At 42.6% G+C, this 13067-nt stretch overlaps 1 protein-coding gene across 1 annotated transcript in view; it reads left to right on the top strand.

Annotated features, from left to right (window-relative positions):
- Nucleotides 1-13067, top strand: part of LOC147435299 (uncharacterized) — an 88940-nt gene that overhangs the window by 65935 nt on the left and 9938 nt on the right. The window contains exons 3-6 of the mRNA XM_086488379.1: nucleotides 1162-1223; nucleotides 1351-1469; nucleotides 2139-2214; nucleotides 2720-2770. Of these exons, the coding sequence (XP_086344505.1) occupies nucleotides 1162-1223; nucleotides 1351-1469; nucleotides 2139-2214; nucleotides 2720-2770 (308 nt within the window). The remainder of the gene's footprint in view (nucleotides 1-1161; nucleotides 1224-1350; nucleotides 1470-2138; nucleotides 2215-2719; nucleotides 2771-13067) is intronic.

Here is a 13067-nt window from a genome sequence, read left to right as displayed (position 1 = left end):
CAAGAAGCATCAAGAACATGCTAATACTACGGAATTTTATTTGTCTGAAATGCACAAAACATTGCATTTGTGATGTTATCATCACCCATCATGTGAGATATCAGAAATACCTTATCTTGATGGTGCATATAGCCCTTCTAGACGCTCTAGTCACCATCTTGTGACGCACCAAAGGTATCTATCTTGGATGGTCTAACCCTTTACGCGTTGGTCATTCCCTTGGTGACACACCTATTTGTTCTAAGGATTGTTTGAGAGTCCAAATGCTCCAGTCATCCTCTAATGATGCATTTGGGATGCTCTCTTAGTAGTCCATGTGGACCCACAATTCTAACTCATAATACCAAAGTGCACATTAAAGACTTAAGTTTTTGATTAATTTAAAGTTATACAGAAACTGATCATTTAGCGACAACAAAGTAGAACCCTGTTTGTGACAAAAATATATTTGGCTCACACATAGTGATTTGATGACCTTCTTGTCTGTTGCAACGATTGGAACTTCTCTAGATTTTTTCTCTTGCCTTAATCTTAGCAACAGGCTTTCCTCTTTCAACCTGCCAATTTGACTCCTGATCGTAGAAAATAGGGATTTGACACATTTTAAAAAATCTATTTTACACAATGCATTAATATACCAATTAACTCGTACTTTTGTGATAAAAGGTTTCTTATCATTAGGAAGAGGATGGGTTGTAGAAGGGCCTCTTTATTTTCCATGAGCTTATGGAGGTGATTAACATTTTGATGAATAGGTGTACGCCATGTGTGCAAGAATGGTGGGTGTGTAAGGATGTGTAAGAGTGGTCAAAGAATGCACTTTTTTCCCAAAAAGGAGGTGGACAATTTTATGATTTTTCGGTCTTCCATAACTCCCACATATGATCTCCAATTTGAGCGGAGATCATAGAGTTGCAATCTATGCGTCGCGCTCTTTCCATAGATATGCTACATGATATGGTTTTACCCACTAGATTTTAAATTCAATTTTGGGAGAAAACGTTGAATTCTAATAAACTAATTGTTTTGCCTGTTTGAATTCAAAAGTTGTCCTTTGATTACTTTCTTAATACTAAAGGTTTGACTTCCTAAACTGCCAAATAAAGAGGCCCTCCTAGACCCCATTCTTTTCCTAATGCCAGGTTTTTATCATCTTTTCAGAGAACTTAAACAGATTGAAAGAGCTGCAATATCTAAACCTTGCGCTTAACAACATCACGAAGGTTAGTTGACATTAACGAGTTTTGACTTTCTTTTTGGGTAATTGAATTGTATACTGGTAGTGAAAAAAAGAGAAATTTCTAGCCATGAACACTTCGGTTATTTTCATGTTGGTTTTGAACTTTCTAGATTGAAGGTTTAGAGCAATGTGAATGTCTTGAAAAGCTGGACTTGACTCTGAATTTTGTGAGCCAAAACGAACTAACTTCTATCTCTAGACTTTCTTGCAATCCTCGGCTGCGGGAGTTGTAAGTAATCACGATAGAAGTCTATTTCTTGTGTGATATCTTTAAAGATTCTTGCATCAAAGGTTTTGTAACGTTTAGCTACATCAAGGCTATCTTTTCTAAACATTAAGTGTGTCTTACAAAACAGCAAGCCGGTACTGGCAATGTACAATTTGGCCCTGTAGATCATTGGCAAGCAATTTGGGAAGCAGTATCAGAGTTGTTTTTCCCCAAGGGTTTTTGATGCATATGCATGCACACGGAGTCGTTGCATTCTTGATTGTGGAAAGAAGATTTTGGAGCAAAGAGATGAGGATGAAATCTAGTTTGTATAGCTGAAATTATAAAGAAAGTAGATTTCCCACATAGAATCTAGGCAAGCATGTCTTATCTAATTGCGGTCTCTTCTTTTTGATACTTGTGTGAGTGACATTTTCAAAGTTTTCTGAGCGATTAAATTGACAGCTCACATCCGATTATGTTCCTCTGTTAGCTTTTGTCACTAAAGAATTGGTAAATAGAAAACAATGAGGAGGACATTAGGAAATCGAGGTCATTGTATTTCAACAGAGAAGACTAGGAGGCCTAGAAGGGTGCTAGGTTCATGACTTAATGGATAGTAATGTCAGTTTATGCGTTACATAAATAATGAGCTCATAATGCATCATGTGTTTTGCCTGTGTTGTGCAGTTATTTAACAGGGAACCCATGCCAAGACTTGCCAGATTACCGCTTGTTTACTATAGCCACACTCCCTGGCTTAAAGGTAGCTCAACTCTTTCAATATCTTTATTTGATGGTAGATATGACTAGCCTGGGCAAGTGTGAAATTCTGGTTGGTTAATTTACATCCACATTTTTGAGTTTGGCAGATGATGATTCTTACGTTATAGTTAAGTTAACATAATGATTTAGCATCCTTCAGTACGCATCATAAGTATAATCTAAGGTTTCTTAAATCTGAAAGATCTCGGATTTTGTGCAACCTTCATGTAAGCTCGCCCTGTGATAAAACACAGAAGAAAAGTGAGACTCTTATTAACACAGTTACTTTCTAGTCAAGGAGAAGGAAATTATGTGTTGGAAATTGCTAGCTTGACATCTCTCGTCTTTTTCATACATTTACGATGGTTTTTAGCTGAAACCCTTGTTCTTTAGAACTTTGACCCTCCATTTCCCATTCTAGTTAATTTCTCTTTGAAGCATTATGGAGGAACTATTTTGATTACATGATATTCACAGGAACATTTTCTGCATGATGGCATGTTCAGAGACTCGATGGGGTTGAAGTCAAGCCTTCTGAAAGAATACGCGCAAAACAAGTATGATTGTTAAACTATGGACTCAGCAAACTTCTACCTTTCACTTGAAATCAATAAGTGGCGGCAATCACAAAACATAAGTTGAAACTGCATGCTCATTTAATCTGTTTTTGAACATCTTTGAGACAATTTTTGGCTTGTTTGCATAAAATGTTATCTAGGAAAGTTAAGAATACTTATTGTGACCTGTTTTAAGAGGTATTGCACACACACTAATTCACAAGTGCGAGGCTTTACTTTTCCTGTTGCACACTTGTTTAGACTATTAGGACCCTATTTTGTAGTTAGAGTTTGGAAACCAAAATTGAACACTATATATTGTTTTACCCGCTAGCGGGGATGAGGCCATTGACTCTGGTGTTGGCTTCTCTTCTCCCTTGTGTGGAGAGGCCAGCAGGAGTAGTTGATGAGTAGTGACTCCATCTATATCAGAACCTAGGTCTTAAGAGTTCTTCCACCACTTGAGTGACCTGGGATGAGTGATTTGCTGAAGACCTTTTGGCCACCATCATGCATTAGGGTAGCTTTGGAAAACAATGCCCATATCTCTTCTTTCTGACCTGACTTGGGTCTGCATTCCTAATCAGAGTCCTCCTGGATGGCAGTGAGCCACCAAGGTAATGCAGTGCATGGGCCAAAATTTGTGTCTGTCCATAGCCTTTATTGACTCTACCATGCAACTTAAGTCACTGCAGTTCAAAGCACAATGATGTGCAAGAGGAGGGTCTTGAGCCAGTTGCTCAACGAAATCAAGGCTTCGTGTCCGATTGTTGGTTTTCCAAAGAGTAAACTTTTCAAATGAATTGCTCTTTCTTTGATGGCAGGTGGTGGTTCTTGAATCGGTACACTTAGTGTCTTTGGCTATGGCATACGAGGATAGCAATAAGAAAACAAGGACATGTCTGATATCTATGCAAACCAACATGAAGTATCACCTTCACTAGCTGACTGTCCGCCGATGACTCAAGCGCTAGTTGTGCATATTTGTTGCATGGGAGCTCCTTTGTGCTATGAATGAAAGACATTGATCTAGCGAGAGACTCCACTACAATCAGTGGTGCACACATCTTAGCTCTGATAATCTCATGTGGCACTTATGCTTTTGCCCAGATCAGCTTGGAGTGCATAGATACAAGTGGTTTGTCCATGGATCTCCATCCATCAAATGTGCACCCTGATCTACTATGATGATCGAGTTTAGGCCCCCATATCTGCACTCCATAAAGCATGGTAGAAGTGACCAAAGTGTCAAATAGCCACAACTTAGTCCGTAGCTTCTGAAACTGCACTTGTGAACATATCCTCTCTAGTCCTCCTAATGTTACATATCCTCTCATTAATCTCACCTCAGCTGCACCTCTCATAGAGAAAGCAGTTCCACTGAATACAACACCAAGATATGTATAAGAGTCTACATACTCCACAATCTCCTGTCTATATGGAAAATATGTGTTGATCTTCTGACCCACTGCACTGTAGTATTGAATACCATCACCTTGATTTTTCCAAGGTTAATGGAGAGCCCACTATCATGTGCATAAGCATGTAATGCATCTAGATGTCTCTGCATACCCTCTGGAGAGTTTGAAATAAGCACAATATCATCGACATAAAGCAATAGAGATATCCATGTACCTAACAATTGTGCCTCTCCATCCCTTGCAATCTTAATATAGGCAGAAATCTCATCAATGTACAATCCAAACAAAGTCGGAGAACGTGGGCATCCTTGCTTCACCCTAATAGTAGAGTGAACAGGCTCCGAAAGACCCTCTGTTGTCCGTACTCTCCCTATAATTGTCTCACAGAGTGCCATGATATCCCATACAGTCCAAGTCATGTAGTCTCCATATTAATCTAGCCCTCCAGGCTGTGTCAGAGGCTTTGCGAAAACCCACAAAGCTACAACAAATCCTCCTCCCATGTGCTCTACCCTCCTTAATGATCACTCTGAGCATGAGGATCTGATCAATTGTAGAGAATCCCCTCCTGAATGACACCTGCCCTAAAGCTCGTACATCCTCTCTTTCTGTCCATTTTCTCAACTCATGCTCAAGTATAGATACGTATAGCTTGGCCAATGAGTGGCCAATCATGATAGTGTGATAGTTAGTTGGCAAAGACGGATCTCCATGCTTGAGTAGTGGTACAATCGTAGATGTACTGCGATTCTTAGGAAACCCTTCACACATGGCCTATTGAACATGAAGGCCAACAAACCATCAATATGATCTCTAGCATGTATGAAATGCTTTGTCACTATATCATCATGATCCTCTACCCTCCCTATGTGCAATCTATAAATGGCTCACCTCACCATCTGTTGTGAAGAAAGTAGACGAGGGGTTTGGTCGGTCTAGCAATGGTAATTGCTCTGCCACCGTGTATGGGGAGGATGCATATTGTGTCCATGTCTCTGTGGAAGTAATGCCTAGAGAGTGTGAGTGCTCTCTAAAGAGTTGTCAAGCCTCCTTAGAGTCCTCGCTCAAGAGCATCTGATAAATATATCTCTCATGCTAATCGAAGAAAGTTCTCTTCTTTCGCCATATAAGGCGTTAGAAGAGTATACGTGACTGCCTTTGTGTGTGTGTGAGTGTGCGCGCGACACACACACACACACACACACACACATGACATGAAACCCTCTGTACCATCCCAGTGGTAAAGAAGGTGCTCGTAGCTGGGCATGGCTTTGTAGGGTCTGGAAGGGGTTCCTGTCCAGGAACCGTATATAACGATGTCGCATACTGGCCCCACACATCAGGTGAAGTAATCACTAGGGGAGGGGAGTGCTCATGAAAGAGTCGCCATGCCTCTCCTAAGTCCCTACTCAAGAACATCTGATATAATTCTCATTCCATCTAAGCCAGGTAAGCTCGCTTCTTCCGTCGCACAAGGTGCCGGGAAGCAATCCGAGACTGTCTGTAAGTGATGACTCCTAAAAGAAGATCACTCTGAAGCTGGGCTCTCATCTCCCTGCACTCCTCATCGTACCAACTATTCTGGGGCATGCTCCCAAAATGTGGTCTCCTGCCCGGCTGGGTGTGTGGGTATGCCACTGATGCAGCACCATGCAGTGTCTTAGTAAGTAAAGTGGTGCACTCCTCCACTGAGAGGCCTGTACCAGCTGTGCCTTTCCATAGACGGTCCCAGATCTCCTCTGTATAAACAGAATCAGTCTCTGGTGTAAATGTATAACGAGTGTGTGATGTGCCTCCTAATGTCTGGTCTGAACTATACTGGAATGAAACAGATAGTGACAAGAGAGCATAATCTACTGCTACGTCCACTGGCCTTGCTCCCACTGTGAAATCCTGAATGCAAGGGATAAAGCTCGGCTGTGTCATAACATAGTCCATTGTACTGGCCCCATGTCTGTGTGGCAAACATGTGAAGCCGGCTGCTCCAAGAAATCGTTGTAAGCCGTTAAGTATGGTAACCCATGTGTAGTCGTCATCTCTGTGAGGTATCTCCCATACTCCGTCTGCTCTCTGTCTCGTGAGTGTCTGTCAAGCCCCAACTCCCCCACATCCAACTCTCTAAGCATCTCATCTGAAGTGTCATAGAAGACTGTCTGAGAGTTGCCCGTTCAGGCATTGAAGTCCCTCAGGAGGATGATATCACCATCCCTAGAAAACTCCCATATATCATCGTCCAGTATAGAGAAAGGCGACTTCCCTTTGGATGCAGCATATACTAACATACTGGGAGGGAAGTAACATATGGCAATGTATAGAAATCGACCTGTTCAGCTCTCAACCTCACCCACATGTATCTAGCATGCTCATCTCTCCGTACAATATGTAGTAGTGGCTGTAGCTCCTCTCTAAATAGCATTGCTACTCCTCCTGAACCTCTATTCCCATGCTCAGATCTTGTGACTGTCCTGTGGGCTGTCTCCCATCCATATCCACCTACATGTGGCATCACCTGTACTACGCCTGGTGAGTCTCCGAGAAGAATACAATTTCCCTGTCTTTGAAACTGTCCTCAAAGGCCCCAACATCCAACCTCATAGACCCATTACAATTCCAAGTAGCCATATTCAGTGTGGTCCCATAGGTCTCGCACCGTCATGTAGGGCGTCTGACCACTCTTCCTTCTCTGTAAAAAGTTGTCTTCCCTTTTTCTCTTGCGGCCCTAATCTCTGGCATGACTTCTCAGAGAGAGAGAGAGAGAGAGAGAGAGAGAGAGAGAGAGAGAGAGAGAGAGAGAGAGAGAGAGAGAGAGAGAGAGAAATGAAATGAATGAAATGTTATATTAATGTCTTCAAAAGTCTAAAATGACCTATGAGACCAAAAAGTTACATCCATGTGTGACTCTAGTACAGTGTTAGGGGAACATAAAAATAAAAATAAATGGGGGTACCTAGAGTGGGTAGGTATGTAAGCCTAACCTACATCCTCATCATCATCAACAAACATAATACCCTCAGCCCAAAACATACAGGGAGAGGTACAATCACATGAGGACTAATGAGGTGTACATTGGGGAAAGTAGACAATGGTGATCATCCCATGAAATAACTGAGGGGTTTCTGCAGTATGGCCTCAATTTCCTCCATGGTCAGCTCTTAGAGAGAGAGAGAGAGAGAGAGAGAGAGAGAGAGAGAGAGAGAGAGAGAGAGAGAGAGAAATGAAATGAAATGTTATATTAACGTCTTCAAAAGGCCAAAATGACCTATGAGACCAATCTGTTACAAAATGTTGAATCTAATACCATGTCTGGGTACAAAAGAACTAGATACTACTACTAGAATCCATTCTCATCTGCACTCTGGATATCGAGAGAGTATGGCTCGAATCCTCTCCGTCGATGCTGTGTAGCCCCTCTCCTCAATTCGATGAGAGTGCCGGTAGTGGCCGAATGAGTGTGGGCCAAGCTCTGCAATGCCTAGAGTGGGTAGGTATGTAAGCCTAACCTACATCCTCATCATCATCAACAAACATAATACATCAGCCCAAAACATACGGGGAGAGGTACAATCACATGAGGGCTAATGAGGTGTACATTGGGGAAAGTAGCAAATGGTGATCATCCCATGAAATATCTAAGGGGTCTCTGCACTATTGCCTCAATTTCCTCCATGGTCAGCTCAAAGAGAGAGAGAGAGAGAGAGAGAGAGAGAGAGAGAGAGAGAGAGAGAGAGAGAAATGAAATGAAATGAAATGTTATATTAACGTCTTCAAAAGGCCAAAATGACCTATGAGACCAAAAAGTTACAATGCGGTGTATCTGATACAAGGTCAGATTAACAAAATAAATTAAACTAGGATAACAAAATATAAATATAAATACTGCAGGATCCTAAACTAAGCAGTACAATGTGAGGACAATATGGCAGGGGAGTAGAGATCCATCTTCATCTGCACTCTAGACGACGAATGAGTATGGCTTGAATCTTTTTCCATAGCCTCCTTCGAAATTGTGTAGCTCCTCTCCTCCCTCGGGGTCGTCTAGATCTCCCTAGCTCCAAAGCTCGGTCTATGAGAATGCCAGTAGTGCGGGTAGACCTCTCCACCGTGGCTGGTTGCTCCTCTGTCTGTTCTTCTGGGTGTATAGTATCGTGTGTAAAGAAATCTGTGATCTGTCTCTGGGGATGTCTCTCTTCACCTCTCCTTAGTAAAGTTTCTCTATGCTTGTGTAACTCAAGTAGATAAAGCCCAAGACATCTTTGATCCTCATGACTCATGACCCTAGATAGAGGCCCAAAACCTTCTCTGAATAGACAGTGAAAACGACCTCGTATCTCATAGTACACTGTGCAATGACATATGTAATGTACTTCTGTCTCTGGCTCTAGATGGCATAAGCGGCATATTCTGTTATTTGCTGGTGTCCCTCTGAATCTGCCAGTCTCAATCTCGAGCTGATGTGAGGACATGCGTATCTGGCCAATGGCACAACACAAACCATGCGAAAGATGCGTGTCCATATAGCTAGGTCGAATTACAAACCCATCCCGTGAGGTGGAGAAGATGCTCTCTATAGAAAGCCATCTTTGTGCCCAACTCTTGTAATGGCTCTATCCATGTCCTCCTCGTGTCCAACTGGATCAAATCCTGACGGATGAGTCTATTAATCTCTACCCGTGTCAGAGACCTCAAGGGTGCCTGAAGAGAGTATTGAAAAGGAGGCAACCTGTCCATGGTGAAACCATGTGTCTGAAACCATGATGTCATCTGAGCATACCAGCATGATGTATCCCCGTTAAGAGCTAATTGTCTGGAGGACTCTAGAGCCACCCTGGCATATCTGTCTCTGGTAGTATCCCACAGACTGTGTACAAAGGAGACTGATCTTGTGAGCGCCTCAATCTCCATAGGGGGGGCAGCTAATTCCGCTCGAATGATATCATGCGGTACAGAAACCTTGGCTCTAATCAGCCGAGAGATCATAGATACCAGGGGCTTCTCCATACGCCTCCACCCATCCTGGCCTATAGAAGGTCCCCAAACCTGCACCCCATATAACATAGTAGAGGCAACCAGAGTATCAAAGAGCCATAACTTTGTCCTAGGTTCTTGGAACTGAACCTGTGAACACATCCTCTCCATTCCTCCGAGAGCCACACCAGCTCTAGTTAGTCTAGTCTCTGCTGCTCTTCTCAAGGAAAATCTCGGCCCAGTAAAGACTACCCCCAGGTAAGTGTATGCATCAGTATACTCCACAATCTCCTGACCATATTTGAAAGTGGGTACTGATCTCTTGACCCATTGCGGTGTGGTGTTAAACACAATAACCTTGGTTTTACCTAGGTTTACACACAATCCACTATCCTCTGCAAAATTGCGTAGTGCATCCAACTGTCGTTGCATACCTTCTGTTGAGTCAGATATCAACACAATATCATCAGCATATAGCAACGATGGGATCCACGTCCCTGCCAGCTGTGCACCTTTGTCACCCTCTCTATCGATGTAATCAGACACCTCATCAACATACATACCAAATAGAGTAGGAGACAATGGGCAGCCCTGTTTCACTCCAATGGTAGAGTGAACTAAATCAGATACCCCTTCCGGAGTGCGTACCCGTCCCATCACTGATCTGTACAAGGCCATAATCCCCCAAATCACCTCTATGGGCACCCCCATCTCCTGCAGTCTGCGCATCAATGGAGCTCTTGGTACCATGTCAAATGCTTTACGAAAGTCCACAAAGCTACAATATATTCGTCTCCCATGTGCTCTGCCCTCCTCAATGATGGCCCTGAGTGTCAGAATATGATCAAGAGTGGAGAAACCCCTCCTGAAGCCGGCTTGACCCTTTGCTCGTACCCCCTCGCCCTCTGCCCAATTACTCAAGTGTTGCTCCAGGATGGATGCATACAACCGTGCCAATGTGTGTCCAACCATGATAGTGCGGTAGTTCCCAGGCTCTGTAGGGTCACCAGCCTTGAAGATGGGCACAATATTAGACAATCTCCAAGTCTGAGGTAATCCCTCACACATGGCACGATTGAACAACACTGCGAGAACCTCCATCAACATATCCCTGGCATGTATAAAGTGCTCTGATACTAGACCGTCATAATCATATGCCTTCCCGGTCTTCATTCTGTCGATGGCCCTTTGTACCATCTCAGGTGTGAAGAAAGAGCTCGTAGCTGGGCAAGGCTTGGTAGGGTCTGTTGAAGATGATGAAACAGGAAACAGAAGGAAGACAGCAACTCAGAGTAGGAAGAAGATGGAGAAGGAGAAGACACAGAGCTTGTGTACGAGATCTCTGTAGTCTGTCTCTCTGTATTAGAATAATAATATATACAAACTCAGAGCTACAAAGCTTATATGAAACCCTAAGAGATAAGGTGTCCTTTCACACCGGATGTCCGGGGGGAAAAACCCAGTGGGAGAAAAGTGCCCCTGGTGAAGCGCGTATACACACTAACACTACTACATGTCTACAAATCCCCCCTGTAGTGATAGTGTGAATCCGTACAAGGTAGCAGATCATCATGTGTATGAGAGTAAGCCCAAAGCTTTTCGAAAAGCTTCAAACTTTTCTCATGATAACGCCTTCGTAAATAGATCTGCAATGTTATCCTGTGTAGGACAGTAAGTTAGTGTGATCTCCCCTGCATGTAGCCTTTCCCTGACATAGTGGTAGTGAACCTCTATGTGCTTTGTTCTTGCATGAAATACTGGATTCCTTGCAACTGCCATAGCACTCTGACTGTCAGTGAAAATGGTAGTGGGTGCTTGTTGACACTCACAAAGATCTGCCAATAACCTGCGTATCCATACACAATCAACTGTTGCCGTGAAAGCTGCCCTGTACTCAGCTTCACAAGTTGATGTAGCCACTGTGGGTTGCTTCTTGCTTAGCCAAGATATACATGCATTTCCCAAGAAAAAACAATTGCCACTTGTGGAATGTCGTGTGTCAAAATCACCAGCCCAATCTGAATCGTTGTAACCAAGAAGCTGCATAGAATTGTGCTTTCCATACATATCCCCCCTTGGAAAGAACATGGCAAGATTAGGGGTACCTGAAAGGTAACGAAGTATGCGCTTCACAGCTTGCCAATGATGCATACTTGAGCTGTGCATAAATCTGCTTGCTTGTGAAACCCCAAATTGAATGTCTGGACGAGTGTTGCCTGCCAAATATATCAAGCAACCAACGGCTGCTGCATAAGTATGTACATCAAAAGGTTCTCCAGCATCGTGCATGCTCAACTTTGATCCAGTTTCTACGGGTGTAGAGATTGGCTTACAATTTTGCATACCAAACTTGTCCAAAATTTTATGCAAATATTTTGCCTGCAACATGTATATGCCATCCTCTGATTGCACAAACTGAATACCCAAGTAATAATGTAGCAAACCAAGATCAGACATCTCAAAGGTTTTTCTCAAAGCATCTTTAAACGCTTCAATTTCATCTGCACTATTGCCTGTAAGAAGCATATCATCCACATAAAGTGTTAGCATAATGAGAACTCCATCTCTCTTTTTGACATACAAAGTACTTTCTGTTGGACTATTCTGAAATCCCTCGCCAATCAAATAAGTATGTATCTTCTCATACCATGCTCTTGGAGCCTGTTTGAGACCATACAAAGCTTTACGCAATCTACATACCTTTTGCTCTTGACCTTTTACAACAAAACCACTTGGTTGAATTACATAAACTTCTTCCTGCAAATCACCATTCAAAAAAGCAGTTTTGATATCCAACTGATGCACTTTCCAACCATGATGAGCAGCAATTGCAACTAGTGATCTACCTGTGGACGCACGAGAAGTAGGAGCAAAGGTTTCATCATAATCTATGCCTTTCTGTTGCGCATAGCCTTTTGCCACAAGCCTTGCTTTGTACCTGTCAACAGTACCATCTTGTTTCCTTTTTACCTTAAAAACCCACTTTGTACCAATAGGCTTTTTACCTGTAGGCAAGTCCACTAGATCCCATGTATGATTCTTATGAATAGAATCAATTTCTTGCTGCATAGCATCTTTCCACTGAACACACTCTAAAGCTTGTTCAAATGAATCAGGCTCATCTGCATCACAAAGAGTGCTAAAGCAAGCCAAATCTACTTGCTCTTTGCCAAAAGTAGTACCAGCACGTGTTTTTCGTGGCAACGGTGCATCCAACTTGCTATCCTGCAAAGTTTTCTGAACCCATTTAGGCAAGGTTCTTTCTTCCCTGAGAACTTCTTGCTCTTCACGCACAATTTCCTCTACATCATGAGGTGTCACATGCTGATCAAAAGTTTGATCAAGATTATCAACTTGTTGTGATTCTTGATTCTCCACAAAAGAAGGAAGCAAACCTTCAAATACATCATGTGTCTGCATATGAGGTACATCAAAAGCAACCATAGGTTGAGCAGTAGTTTCTGCAAAAATTACATCACGACTTTCAAAAATCTTGTTTGCAGCAGGGTTGTAAAGTCTATAACCTTTACTTCCACTACTGTACCCCACAAATATACATTTGATTGCCTTATCATCAAGCTTCCCACTTAACTGCTGAGGGATGTGAGCATAAGCAAGACAACCAAAAACACGAAGATAACTGACTGAAGGTTTTTTGTCATACCAAGCTTCATATGCAGTAATGGTCTTCAAGGCACGAGTAGGACACCTGTTCAAAACATGTGCTGCACAAGCAACTGCCTCCATCCATAGCTTATGAGGCAAACTCTTAGCCTTGAGCATACATCTAGCCGTCTCCATTAAAGACCTGTTCTTTCTTTCTGCAACACCATTCTGTTGTGGTGTGTATGGCATAGTGCATTGGTGTTTAATGCCTTTCTTTCCCAAAAAATCCTTAAATGCACCTGACA

This window comes from Adiantum capillus-veneris, chromosome 18, assembly GCF_014529385.1.
Source record: "Adiantum capillus-veneris isolate H3 chromosome 18, ASM1452938v2, whole genome shotgun sequence".
In the NCBI taxonomy this organism is placed as follows: domain Eukaryota; kingdom Viridiplantae; phylum Streptophyta; class Polypodiopsida; order Polypodiales; family Pteridaceae; genus Adiantum; species Adiantum capillus-veneris.
Note: the sequence above shows the minus strand (reverse complement) of the source record. Positions and strands in the feature narration are given on the sequence as shown.